At 45.4% G+C, this 14830-nt stretch overlaps 1 protein-coding gene across 3 annotated transcripts in view; it reads left to right on the forward strand.

Moving 5' to 3' along the window:
- The window catches only part of TEC (tec protein tyrosine kinase), a 495677-nt gene that overhangs the window by 265332 nt on the left and 215515 nt on the right, over positions 1-14830 (forward strand). For all 3 annotated transcript variants that reach the window (XM_069201615.1, XM_069201617.1, XM_069201620.1), the window contains one exon: positions 9149-9253. In XM_069201615.1, coding sequence (XP_069057716.1) covers positions 9149-9253 — 105 coding nt within the window. The remainder of the gene's footprint in view (positions 1-9148; positions 9254-14830) is intronic.

Consider the following 14830-nt stretch of genomic DNA (forward strand, 5'->3'; position numbering starts at 1 on the left):
GAGATGGGGGGCGATGATGTCGCTGGCTATGTTGAAGATCTGGTGTGGGCAGGGGTCCGAGGGGGAGCTGGAGTGGATGGAGGCCATGGTATTGATGTTGTCTTCATTGTTGACGTGGGTCCAGGCGCACAGAGGGTTAACATTGCTTGGTGCGTTGGGTTCGTGGCTGTCTGTGGTTGGTGGGTCTGGGGTTTGAAGCTGTTGTGGAGGTCTTTGATCTTCCGACGGAAGTAAGTGGCGAGGGAGTTGCAGAGCTCCTGTGACGGCGGGGGGTCGTAGGAGCAGGGCCTGGGGTTGGAGAGTTCTTTGATGATGCCGAAGAGCTCTCTGCTGTTGTGAGCGTTGGTGTCTATGCGGCTTTTGTAGTAGGTTCTTTTGGTGGTGCGTTTCAGCTGGTGATGCGTGCGGATGGTAGTCTTGAGGGCGATGTGGTTGGATTTGGTAGGTACAAGGCGCCAGGTCTTCTCCATTTTTCGGCATTCCCGTTTGGAGGCCTGTAGGTCGGGGTGAACCAGCTGGCCTTGGATCTGTGGTGGATGTCCGAGGGTTGTTTGAGTGGCGCAAGAGTGTTGGCGCAGTCGTCTATCCATTGATGCAGGTTGGTGGCAGCTGAGTTGGGGTCCCGGGTCCTAGGAGGAGGTGCCTGGGCGAGGGTGGAGATCAGCTGTTCTGTCGAGATTCTGTTCCAATAGCGGCGGGGGGGTTGAGTGGTGAGGTGGTGAGTGACCGGCTTCTGAAAGGAGAAATGGATGCAGCGATGGTCGGTCCAGTGGAGCTCGGTGGTGTGGCTGAAGGAGACGTGGTTGCTGGCTGAGAAGATGGGGTCGAGTGTGTGTCCTGCGGTGTGAGTGGGCGACGTGACGAGTTGCTTGAGGCCTAGGTTGGCGAGGTGGTCGAGTAGGTTGGTGGTGTTGATATCTTTGTTGTTTTCTAGGTGGAAGTTCAGGTCGCCGAGGAGGATGTAGTCAGTTGAGGTGAGGGCTTGGGCGCTGATGATGTCTGCGATGTCATCGCAGAAGTGAGGTCGGGGGCCCGGTAGTCTGTAGACCAGTGTTCCTCTGAGGGTGGTGTTGTCGTTGACTTGGAATTTGAAATGGAGGTGCTCGGCAGAGTTGATGGTGTCGTGGGAGCTGGTGGAGACTCTGATCGTGCTTTTGTTGACTATTGCGATTCCTCCTCCTGGTTTTTTGGTGCAGTCTCTTCTAGTGAGCTTGTAACCTTCAGGTATGGCTATGGCTATGTCTGGTTCCGAGGCCAAATTCATCCAGGTTTCGGTGAGAAATGCAACGTCGGGTGATGATGAGGTCAGTAGGTCCCATAGTTTGATTGCGTGCTTGCGGACGGAGCGGATGTTGAGCAGAATGCAGCTGAGGTGGTTGTCTGCAGCTCTGTGTCGGAGCTTGGTGGTTAGGGTACAGGTGAAGTTGCAGGCTCTGCCGGAGAAGGGTCCTTTGGTGTGCTTCGGAGTGGACTGGAAGCAGGTGGAGGAGCGTCCTGGATTGAGGGCGTGGAGGTCATTGGCTGTGTAGCGGTGATTGGTGGTGTGGGGGGCGCGAGGGTCAGGGGGACTGGCACTGGGCGCGGTCTGGGCACGGACGGGCTTTCATTAGGCGCGTCCGCTGCGCGCGGCCGCACCGCGGCCGCCATAAGAGGGGAGGTGGGAGAGAGTGGCAGCAGGGAGGAGGGAGGGGAGACAGCGAATGGGAGAGCAGGGGGGCGGGGCCGCAGGGACGCAGCAGTGGGAAAATGAAAAACTGAAGTGGAGGGAGGGGGGGGGGGTGGGACGGAGCGGCAAGGGCCGGGGGATCGGGAAAAAAATAAGTCATTTCATAACCAAAACCTGGGCACCTGGAGTCGAGGCAGAGGTGAAAGGGGAGCGACCTGCCTGAAGCATGGTCAAGGGTCGCTCTGCCTACCGCGCCGTGGCTGTCATAAGAGGGGAGGTGGGAGGGAGTGGCAGCAGGGAGGAGGGAGGGGAGACAACGAATGGGAGAGCAGGGGGGCGGGGCCGCAGGGACGCAGCTGTGTGAAAACGAAAAACTGAAGTAGAGGGGGAGGGCGGGGCCGCGGGGATGCAGCGGCAAGGGCCGGGGGAGAGGGGAAAAAAAGAAGTAATTTCAGAACCAAAACCTGGGCACCTGGAGTCGAGGCAGCGGTGAAAGGGGAGCTACCTGCCTGAAGCAGTGAACATCCATTACCACTAACAAAATATACAAAATTGCACCTCAAGAACTGTACGTCAGGGTGGGTGTGCTAGGTGTGTCTCCAAACCATGGGTCAGGTAAGGTGTCTTCGAACCAGTAGCAATTCTGTGTGAATCAATCCTCTGCTGTAATCTGAGGTTTGTTTCAGATTACGTTGGTCATTCAGTGAGGAACATGTTAACAGGTTGTCTTTCCCAGTCAGATCATAGAAGAGTATCAGTGGAGATGAGACTAAAGTGACCTGCTCTAAACCAATTGTTTATGGCTGGTCTCTCAACTCTCACAAAGAAGGGTCTAGATTTTCAGGCCCATGGAATGATGCCAAGGACACTCTGTGGTATTGTCTAGAAGAATAAGAGAAGCAGCTGTATTCTAGCAAAGTTGGAGGTTTGCTACTCGCAAAACAAGTAGGTCTTGCATTAATGTCCCTTTGCATTTAAAAACAAACATCACAAATGATGTTTACATTTGTTGCATGCACAAAAGCTGTTTATCACATTAAAGTCTGCCATATTGGCTTTGCCAATGAAGGGGAAAAAGTGAGCAAAACCGGATTGTTTTCTATAAATAATGCAGTCAAAGGATAAATAATTGAATATGGCAAATAGCGTGATGATTGCGTGTACTTTTCTGGTTTAAAATAGTCCCTCATATAGTCCAATGGAAGCACTTCCTGAGAGGCTTAGTGATACACTAAGGGGGTCATTCCGACCCTGGCGGTCCATGACCGCCAGGGCGGAGGGCAGCAGAAGCACCGCCAACAGGCTGGCGGTGCTTCCTGGGCGATTCTGACCGCGGCGGTAAAGCCGCGGTCAGAAAAGGGGAGCCGGCGGTTTCCCGCCGGTTTCCCGCCGGTTTCCCGCCGGTTTCCCGCCGGCCCAGGGAATCCGCCATGGCGGCGCTGCTTGCAGGGATTCCGACCCCCTTCCCGCCATCCTGTTCCTGGCGGTAATTACCGCCAGGAACAGGATGGCGGGAATGGGTGTCGTGGGGCCCCTGGGGGCCCCTGCACTGCCCATGCCGCTGGCATGGGCAGTGCAGGGGCCCCCCTGACAGGGCCCCATAAAGATTTTCAGTGTTTGCTTTGCAGACACTGAAAATCGCGACGGGTGCCACTGAACCCGTCGCACCCCTTCAACTCCGCCGGCTCCATTCGGAGCCGGCTTCATTGTTGAAGGGGCTTTCCCGCTGGGCCGGCTGGCGGTCTTCTGGCGGTCGCCCGCCGGCCCAGCGGGAAAGCCGGAATGGCCGCCGCGGTCTTTCGGCGGGAACCGCTTGGCGGGCGGCGCCCGCCGACCGCCGCGGTCAGAATGACCGCCTAAGTAGCTAATAGCAAGAGATGAGTGAACAGTGCTCCTCTGAGTGAAGGCAAATCCTATTCTGTGCATCTTTCAAAGAATGTGTAACAGTTCGCCTTGGATACATCTGTTCAGTCAAGCCACCTAAAAAGATTTTCTTCCTCATTTAGGTGAATCTAAGATGGCAGTATAATATCTATGGAGCTTTTATTTCTGTACTGAGTTATTAATTCTGTTTTAAATTGAGAATGAATGCTGCTCTAACATTCATTCAATTAAGTTAGAGAGTGCAATAATGTTATTTGTCTGCATACTCAATCTTGGGGTGAAATGATAATGGTTAAAAGGTGTTCTGTGCCAAATGAACTTATTAGAATAGATGCTGTGTATAGATTCTTAAACCTTCATTATCTACTGTAGAATTCCTTGATATTTGCTATTAAGTTACTGGTTATATACTTACCTACGGTCCCTAAAACCTCCCACTTTTAGGTAGCTGATCCATTGCTTGAGACTGAGGTTCAAAGTCAGAAATGGTTGGTGAGGATCTTAGCTTAACTTTTTGGTCTGGTTAATTTTAAGTCTATTTATGACAACTGATCCATTAGATTAACTGTACAAGAGTGTCACATAAATGAAAAGCCTAAAAAATAATGGTGAAAAATAAAATTTGAAAGCCTAATAAATAGTTTTAGATGCTAGAATAATCCATTTCAAGCACCTTTCAATACATTATTATCAAAATTAAATCATTATCTGAGTTTTACTTTACACCATAGTGTCATATCCCCTTAATTAATGTTGGGATCAATTTTGTAAACGGTATTAAGTGGAGGTTTTGGAACCAATAATTAGGAGTACATAGTTTCATGAACCTTTGGCTCGAATGTTCTTACAAGTATAGAGTCAAAGGAAAACACCCTATTTTAGTGTAAGTGGTTTTTGGGCCACAGCCTACCATAAAGCGCAGCTGTGTCGTATGGGAAAGACATCTTGGGGAGTTTCAGAAAGTTGATCCGGGGATACATTCTGCCCATCACTTGCCATTGGCTTTATGGTATGTAACTCACGTTTTCTTGCTTCCCATTTGATGGCTTTATTTGCTTTGGGCTGTCCAATTTCAGTCCGTCCCACCCGAAGAGAAAGCCATGTTCACTGAATACTAACACAAACTCCTTTTCTGTCAACAGAACTTTAAATCTCATCACGTTTTCTGGGCATTCAGAGACAAAGTTCAAATGTCAAGCTGTGTTTCCATGGGAACCTGGTTAGTTTGCTTTCTGCTGACTTCAAAGTGAAAGTGTTTATAGGGAAGAGGAATGCAGCATACTTTCTCAATGGAGTCTGTCTGTGCCCATTTGTTTTTTTATTTTAGACATAACCATCTCAAAAGGTATCTCACGCTTCATTTGCACAAAACATTTGAATTTTTTTTGCAAAATTCTTCTTCTTTGGTGAGTCCAATTAACTTGCGAAACTGCCTTTTTAAGAACAAAGTACAAAACCGCATTTCAGTCTCAGCGTCAGCCCTACATATGGTGATCTTGGGCAATTTACACTGTTCATGACCTATTCACTGTCAAACACAGGATATGATCTTTTCACAGGAAAGAGCCAGTAACAGTGTAACACAATTTAACAATGCTTGGTTTTCACTTTGATGTGTAAAGCATATGCTTTATTTATGACATCTGTAGCAACTCGTTTTGGAGAGTTGGATAAGTTTAAAGGCACTTTTTATGAAAGCTTTTGTGTTTATGTTTACCTACAAAATAATTATTTATTCCGTCTGCAACTGAGCCTTTCTTGTAACGCATACATTACTGGATATAAACAATTTACTCCTGTTACCTCGCAGGCACTAGGGCCAAGATTTGGATGGTGCAGCAAATGCAGTGACACAGGGACCAAAAGCTCAAGGAAACCCACTGAACACTGATTATTGCTATATGTTGCCACTGAACAAGCAGTCACAAGCGCAGTTACCTTGCAGGCACTAGGGCCATGACTTGGATGTTGCAGCAGGTGCAGTGGCACAGGGGCTTAAGGTTCTGGGAAACCCACTGAATACCGATTATTGCTATATGTTTCCGCAAAACAAGCAGTCACAAGCGTAGTTACCTTGCATGCATTAGGGCCATGATTTGAATGGTGCAGCAGAAGTAGTGGCACTGGACCAAAAGCTCTAGGAAACCCACTAAATTCTGATTATTTCCATATGTTGCTGCTGGGCAAGTAGTCACAAGCACAGTTGCCTTGCAGGCACTAGGGCCATGATTTGAATGTTGCAGCAGGTGCAGTAGCAGAGGTCTCAAAAGGTCTAGGAAGCCCACTAAACACCAATTATTGCTGTATTTTACTGCTAAACAGTCAGTCAGGAGTGCTTTTTTGGTTCTTTTGTAACCATTCCACCCAAAGTAACACATACCCTAAAACATCACTGTTATAAAATCTGTAACCTATTGGATTTTTCTGTCTACCTACAACTTATGTTACGTGTAGCGGTTTTATATGGCACATTTTCACAGTTTTTGTATGGTCCTAAAATGCTTCTAAATCTGGACACAGTAACACGTTGGCAAGGGCATTCTCCTTTCTATAACATTAGCATTTCAGCTGTTGTAAACACTATATAAATACTTATAACTTACCATATGGCATTCCATACCAAGCATTGGCAAAGCCAGTAGGTCTCGACAATGTGAGACCTATTGACTTTTCCAGTGTTTTTTAGCCATATTATATTGTAGCGCTAGCTCCAGTGTAGCATAATTGAAAATAAAAAAGTGCTATATTGCAGAAAACGCTGTCTAAAAAATATTGATGAAGGCATTCTTGCTTAGGGCGGCCTGGTGAAGAGGTGTTTTGGACTGTAGGGTTTCTGCCACTGGAAGCAGTTGTGGTAGAGAGGGGCCTGTAGAAAGAGGCTGCAGGCATGGCCTGGGGGTCCAGTCTTACCAAACCAACAGGTGAGCTCCGGTCTCACGAGACTCAGGGACCTAGGGACGCCTTTGGTCCTCTTCTCTTTGGTCTTGGGCGACCAGGTGCAGAGGTGCAGTGGTCTGTCAGATTTCTGTCACAGGAGGTGGTCGCTGTGGAGTGGGGCCTGCAGAAAGAGGCTGCAGGCAAATCGAAAGTCAACAGTGGGTGGATTCAAGGAGGGCTTCGTCTGTGGAGGGCCTGGGAACCACACTGACACCATGTCCCACTTCAACTTGAGCTAGGAGACACAGGTGCGGTAGTGCTGTCTTCTGTCAGGCTTTGGCGGTCCGGGATCCTCTCAGGTCTTGGGTGCCTCCAAGCAACTCCACTGTTTCACAGGAGTTCCTGATTCCTGGGTGAAGACTTGCAGTCCTCCCTGGCTTTTGGAGGCACAAGCAGCTGCAGGTTGAGGCGTCTTTGGCACGATTGTCAAAGTTAGCAGGCAGGCTGGCAGGGTTGGTGCAGAATCCATCACTGATCTTCAGTTCTAGCTTTTGCATCTCTTCAGAGTCTTTCTTCTTCTTTCAGGTCTGCAGGATCTGATTTTCTGGTTCCAGGGGCTCTGCTAAATACTGAATTTAGGAGTGTTAGGGGAATGCAGGGTAGTAGCCAATAGTCTACTTACCCCTGGGGTCACTATGCCCCCAATATGACCACTTCTTGTGGGAAGTTGGCATAACACTATCCCAGCGTTCCTAGTTCTGCCATCACCAAGATGTCAGACTTTTAAACTTTGAGTCCTCATCACCTCAGGTGTGGAAATGACCTGAGGATGGACACGCCACTCTGACTACTACATTTTCCACTTGTCCAAATGGTCACTGGGTCAGGGGGTTCGGCATTTCCTCTGAGGGAAACCAAATCTGCATACCAAGGGCAGTGAGCTCTTTGAAGCCCCCTACCTTGAATGCAGATTTTACAGGCCACCCTTTTGGGAACAGTGTGTTAACACCCATGCCAGAGCAGGCTTTGTTTCTGACCGCCCTAGAGCGGAGACTCTCACCTTGGGGGTCACAAACAAGTTTGTTGGCGGCAGGGTAATTTAGACTAGTCAGCCAGCACACCAGCGGTTGGTAGGTTTTTCAGGGGGCACCTTTCAGGTGCCCTCTGTGTGCATGTATTGATAAATCCTTCATTGGAATCAGTGAGGGTTTAATAATACAAGATGTTTGATACTGTTGGAAGGTGGATAATTAGTAAGGATAAATTTGCACCTACCACTAGCAACAAGGCCCCCACCCCAAAATAAGTTCCAGTCAAGGTCTCAATACATTAGCCTCTGGCTCAACCCTTGGTAGCTGACTGCGAGCAGGCAGGTTTAACTTAGGAGACAGGTATGCAAAGCATTTAAAAACACCAAATGTAGTAATTAAGTGAGACACAAATCACAATAAAAATCCCAAGCCAGTTTATAAAAATAGGAAATATTTTTATCTTTACAATTTGACCAAAACTACAAAAATCCAATATAGGGAACCAGAGATGTGAATTTTTAAACATTAAATCAACAATTGTACGTTCTAGTGCATAAAATCCAATAGCTCCAACTGGGGACATCTGGTTGTGCTAGTCAGGGACCAAGTCACAATTTGAGGCCAACCAAAATACTGCTCTGCTCAGATACACTAAGGCCTCGGTCAAAATTGTACCTTCGGACTTGAACATTTTTCTGAAGGATTTTTCTATTGGTCATGCAGTCCTCACCAGCTAGCCGATTTTGATGCAATGTCATCTATTTGCTTTTCTGCAAGGCCCCATTCAACTCCTGAAAGTCTAGAGCTCTGCAGATTTTAGCAGGACAAACCTGAAATTCAGGCCGGGTCGCAGTTTAAGGTACTTGGCTTGATTCTCGGCATGTGGTCGGTCCACTCATGGAGCTTTATCCTAAAGTTACTCAAAACTTCTCAAACTTCTTCCTAAAGTTCCCCTTGAGGGCTCAAAGTGTCCAAAAATATATCCAGGGGCCTAGAGACTCTGAGATGGTCTTTGAAAGTTTGGAACCACAATTTCCACAATGCACTTGGCCAAATCCTTAAAAGTCCACTGGGCACACTCCACGCTGGGGACCTCTTGTAGAAGATGGTGCAGGGAAGCTCTGTTAACCTGATGCTTTCAGGGAGTCCAATCCTTATTCCTTTAAGAAGCAAGGCAAAGTCCTCAAGGCTGTAGTTCCCAGTATGCAGCAGGAGCTGTCCTTTAGAGACTAGTCTTTTGGATGCAGAAGAGAGTTCCAGCATGGCAATCCTTCTTCCCCTTGTAGTTTCAGGCACCAGATCTGAGATGCTATGGAAGATTGTTCCTTGTCAGAACCAGCAAACACTTGTACTGCACACTCATGATGAATGTAGTCATATGGTGTATAATTACTAGTACATTCTTATAAATGCCACTGTTATTGCATTGTGTTATGTTATTTGTAAATCTTTTAGATTCTAGGTTGTACAGTCATTAGGGTGAGAGGAGAACATCCAGACACAGTGGATACTAGCTATTGGTCAGCATCAGTTTCAGAACTGTTGCCAAGATCCTACCCACGCCACACTTGAATTTCTTAAGAGTATATTTATTCTTAGAATAAGTTGCTATTATAAGGAAATAGTTACTTCAAAATAACACTCTTACATTGTCCGTATATTAATTCCCATTTTCTTCTCTTTTAAACAGAAAAAAAGCAAAAAGGGGTCTGTTGATGTTACAAAAATCAAGTGTGTGGAGATCGTAAAGAATGATGGTGGGATTATTCCTTGCCAGAACAAATACCCTTTCCAGGTACATCTTTGGCTTTATGCGCATCTTAAATCTTGCTATTTCCCAAAGACCCTTCCTTATCTGTACAATAACCCGATTCTGCCTCCGTGTCCAACTATCCGAGTCTGCCTTTTTACTCCAGTATTTTGCATTTTCTTTGCCAACTACTTCTTTCTTACATCTTTTTATTTGTACACATTGTCCTTCATTTTTCTTTTCTTCCCTTTTGCATTTTCCTGATCATTCATTGACTTCCTCATTTTTCTCTTTCCTTTTTCTTTCCAACTTGTTTGTTTCTGTCATTTTTGATTGTGCCGCTTCTTATCAACTTAAAAACATTTCAACAATTTGCTGATGCAGCAAAACGTACCCATTGGAAAACTTAGGAAGAGTTTGTTCTTGACTGTAAAAGGACATCCCCGTTAACTGGTTCTCTTTCGTGTAATTGAAGCATATATATTGCTTTTCATATTCGCTTCGAATTGATAACTTCCGGAAAACTATGAAAAAACTGCATGTTACCCATGACTTTGTACAATTTGGGATCATTAAAAAATACTCACTGCCTGCAAACTAAAATGTGGGAAAACTAGAGTAGAACTCATAATGGTGATTTCTTTCAGCAGATTCGCAGCTACCATTTTTTTTTTAATCTCTGATTGGCAAGAGAGTGAAATGCTATGAAATGTATAATTTTAACTTGAAATTCCGAGTCACGGTCACCTGTTGGTCCTCTTCATTGTCTCCGGAATTACAGTTGTTGTATTCTGTTGAATATGTCTGTTTTATTTTATGCCGCTGGGAAGTTCGGATAGTGAAGTAAATGCTGTTTGTTCAACCTTGTTGTGGCCTGTGGGTACCAAATTCATATCCAAAAAACACTCTATCAGCCTCTGATCAATCCAATGTCAGTAGTAAATAAAAGACCCTTACATTTGATGATCGTAATACCACCCATTTGTTTGATTTACAACGTTTAGAAATGGTAGAACTGTGATATGAAGCACTGACTAAAAGCAAGGCATTGTTTCGGGCACCTCAAACTTCTGAGGAGGGCCTAAAGAGAGAGAAGAAAGGAAGGACATGATTGCTCTTGCCAAAGGCATGCAGAGCATCTCTTGGGCATCTGCCCTAGACTGTCACGGTATGCACGCTTCTTACCGCTGCAATCTGCCAGTCTCGGAGCACCATCTGGTTTCTTGTTTGTTCTGGATTGGCCAACGTAGGGGCGACCCTTTCCAGTAGCCACGGTGCTGCTGACAGTATAACGCCTAGCAGGCCGTAACCTTCAGAAGGAGTCACCAAGGAAAAAAAACAATATTGGGAAAAAAAAACTCAGATCACAGGACCTCCTGAAAAGAGGCAAAAGGAAAAAACTGAGAAAAAATAACTAATCAGGAACAACAAAAATTGCAGGCAAAAACAGGATAGGCTCAAATCACGGGAAGCAGGAGCGAGGAGCACCACCAGGACGGAAGTGTTTGCAGGCCATGGAACAGAAGACCTTCTGAGCTTATATATTGACAAACAGGAAGTGACATGCAGGAAGCGCTAAAAACACCATCTTGGATTGAGAAAAGCCACATACAGGTGAATGGAAAAATAGCCAGAGTAGAAAAGGTGGTAAGCAAAGCATCCAGGGAAGGAAACAGAGACTCCTGGGAAGAAGAAGATATGGCCAAGTAAGGAGAAAAAAGGAAAAGAAAAAGAAAAGAAGAAAAAAGAAATCCAGAAAGCAGGTGAGCAAAACTATGGGGGCCTTGAATGAGCGCAGCGTGACCCAGACCCCAGGAGAGGACTTCCAGACCACGGCGCGGCCCAGAAAGTATTTGCGGCCCAAAAAGCAGCCCGCGGCACAATCAGCCACCCGAAACGCAGAGCACCGATCTGACCGTGGCCCACGAGGGGGACGCCGCTGGTCTCCGCGGCATCACTGTACGTACCCCCCCAGAACCCCAGGTTTGTTTGGAAAATGCTGAAAAAATTTGCAGACCATGCGGGGAGCATGGACAGAGGAAGCATCCTCCCAAGAACAATCACAAATGGGATATCCTTTCCAGTGAACCAAGACCTGAAGACGATTCCGAAAAATGCAGGAATCACAAATCTCCTGTTCCTCATAGAGGAGGAGGACAATGGGCATGTCTATGGTAGGGATCAGGAACAAAAGGTTTGATTTGAGACACATGAAAAACTGGATAAACTTTCCAAGTGAGTGGTAGACGAAGTCGAAGAGAGACTGGATTCAACACATGCAGAATTCTAAAAGTTCCATAGTAACGTGGCTTGAAGTTATTCTGAGACAAGCGAAGGAGCAGAAACTTAGAAGAAAGCCATACTTTATCCCTAGGCTGGTAAGATAGTGCAGGACTACGCTGAGTATCAGTTACTTTCTTCATATAATGTTTTGTAGCTAAAAGATTGGTATCGTGTCCTGTACATGGCAGAGACTTCGAGCAAATGATGTAACTGCTGGGACAGTGGAGTGTTCACGAGTGATATTAGGAAAAGGCGTAGGATGGAAACGATAAGTACAAACAAAAAGGTGTGGTCCTTGTTGCACTGTGGACTGTATTATTATAGGAAAACTCAGCCAATGGTAGATACGAGGACCAATTGCTTTGAGTCGCATTAAAAAAACAGCGTAGATATTGTTGTAGTCCTTGATTTAGATGTTCCGTTTGACCATTGGTCTGAGGATGGAATCCATATGATAGAGCCACATCTATGTGTAAACATTTACAAAAAGATCTCCAAAAACGGGACACATATAGGGGGTTCTCGATCAGAAATTATTATTTGAGGAAGGCCATACAGGCGGAATATGTCCTGTAGAAAGATTTGACTCATTTTCTTGGCTGTGGGTAATTTCTTTAAGGCAGTAAAATGAGCCATTTTGGTAAATGAGTCAACAGTTACCATTATGACAGAAGGTGGCAGAGAACATATAAAATCTGTGGACAACATATGCCACGAAACAGATGGCACAGGCAAGGGCATCAATAAACCTGCTGGCTTAGTTCGAGGTATATTAGTTTGAGCACAGATTGGGCAAGCATTTACATATGTTTCAACGTCAGACTTTAAAGTCTGCCACGAAAAGGAACGAAGGAGCAGATCCTGTGTGTTCTTAATTCCACGAGGTCCAGCAACAGAGTTGTGACACATTTGCAAGGGTTCTGTTTGCACTCTTTTTTAGTAGGCAGAAACAAGGTGTCTTGATGATAGTAGTATTCCTGCTTCTTTTGTAAGTGAGGACTTAAAGCGTTCCATTCTTCAAGAGGTAAATTCTGATATTCTTTTTTCACGCGGTCAAGAAATTACTGAACGACTCCATCTATTCGACAAGGTTCTATGATATGTGGAGAAAAAGCAATCGTGCTTTCCGGATATCAGCGGGATAAAGCATCTGCCACAACATTTTGGGACCCAGGTATGTATGTAACTACAAAATCATATCGACTGAAAAAGAATACCCATCTGGCTTGACAACTTTTTCGAAATTGAAAGCTACGGAGGCATTGTAAATTGCGATGATCAGTTCTGATTTCAGATGTCTCCTTAGTACCCATAAAAAAATTACTCCGTTCTTTGCAGGCCACTTTTAAGGTGAGCAGTTCCCTTTCCAACACAGAATAGTTGCGTTCTGCATCTGACGGCACATGGGATATATAAAAGACAGGATGTTCCAAGCCATAGTCGTCTTGTCTTTGAAGTAACACGGCTCCAATGGCTCTTTCCGATGCATCAGTGACCACTATGAATTTTTTAGTAGTGTCAGGATGATGTAATATTGGGGATTGTGTAAAGGCACGTTTAAGATTCTGAAAAGCCCTTTCTGCATCTTCTGTCCAAATGAAACCCTTCTTTAAGTTTTCTTTTTTGATGGTCTGGGTTATATGACTTTCTTGTTGGGCAAAGTCTTTTATAAATTGTCTACAAAAATTGGATAACCCTAGAAAGCATTGAGTCTCCTTAATAGACGCAGGAGAAGGCCAGTCAAGAATGGCTTATACATTTTCTGGGTCCATGGCGATGCCGGCTTGATTGATACCGAAACCAAGATATTGAACCTCGGTCTTGTTGAACTCACATTTTTCAGGCTTACAGTACAGATTGTTTTGTCAGAGTCTTTCTAAAACCTAAGGAACATGCTTAGTATGTTGTTTGGGATAACGGGAATATGCCAGAATGTCATCTAGATATATTACAACACTTTGGTTCAAAAGATCAGAGGACTTCCACACCAAGCTGCGGCCCAAAAAGCAGGATGCAGCCCAAAAAGTGGCCCACAGCAGAACCGGCCGCCCGAAACGCGGGACGCCGATCCAACCGCGACCCGCGTCATCACATAGACAGTATCCACCTTTTGTTTCGGAAAATGACCCCACCTTTTCCAAATGTTTTGCTCTGTTATTGCCAGGCACTTACAAGGAAGATCTCCTAGAAGTAGCCGAGATCCCACAGTGCACTAGATAATCCCACTGAATCATAATTGCAAATATTGTCACATAATGCACATACATTTTACAGTTAAAACCACCTGTAAGCAGTCCAGCTAAACATTTTGTAGTTTGTTGATCTTATACCAGTATCAAATTGCTTTGTTTGCTCGTCCCTGATAGAAGGTTTATAAAGGGTAGCACCGAATAACAGATTATCCTTCATCCTCATAATCTGTTTAGATTTTATCCCAGATATTAGAGTAAGCAGCCTTAACACTGGCAGTTTGTCTGGTTGAAATTCTCTCTGATCAGCTATTTAAGAACCCATTCTTCAGTGTTTTGAAATTGCAGAGCTAGGCCAATATGCCAGTGGTGTTCATGAATATGATTGTTGTATTTTTATATCTGGCTTTTCATAAGTAAAATACAAATTGATATGACCTTCATTTTTAGGTTTTGCCCCCCACAGACAGCTGTGTGCTATTGAAGATCTAATGTGTACAATGAAATCGTAGAGTGGGCTTAGGGTCAGCACTTGGCTCAGGTTTGAATGTCGTTCTTGTCTGTCTCAGTTCCCTGCACCTTATTTGATGGCTTTTCTCCCTGTTCTTGTTAGTCCTACCCCATAGCATTTCTGTAGCTTGTTTCTGATTGAAATAGTCTCCTTCTGCTGTTGAGGTGAGTAGTGCCAGTTGGTTCATAATTCATTTTTATGAGTTCTCAGATCCAGACATTACTCTCAGAAAATAAAACAGAAACCTCTCCCCCATTTCTTAACAAGTGTGCCAAATCCCTAGACTTCTATATGGACTCTCAATACTTTTTAAAGGGACATGAAATTCCACTTTCCTGAGCCCAAGTTATGTGCAGTGATCAGGCTGTTGCCCTTTTAATTCTTAACGATGGGGGCTCCCTACTCACAAGGCTCCCTGACACATCCTGGCCCCAATGTAAGCTGTCACCCATGCAGCCGCTATCCTCGTTAAAGGGCAAAAGAGGTTTCACCACACCATCCTGACCATGAACGACCAGTGCTGGTATACCCATCTGGTGCACATCCTGTTCATTGGTCAGTGTACTAGGCTACCATAGTTAGCAATCTAGTAATCTGTCCTCCACAGTCAAATACTGGGCCATCTTTAGAATGACTCGG

Source organism: Pleurodeles waltl, chromosome 1_2, assembly GCF_031143425.1.
Source record: "Pleurodeles waltl isolate 20211129_DDA chromosome 1_2, aPleWal1.hap1.20221129, whole genome shotgun sequence".
In the NCBI taxonomy this organism is placed as follows: Eukaryota; Metazoa; Chordata; class Amphibia; order Caudata; family Salamandridae; genus Pleurodeles; species Pleurodeles waltl.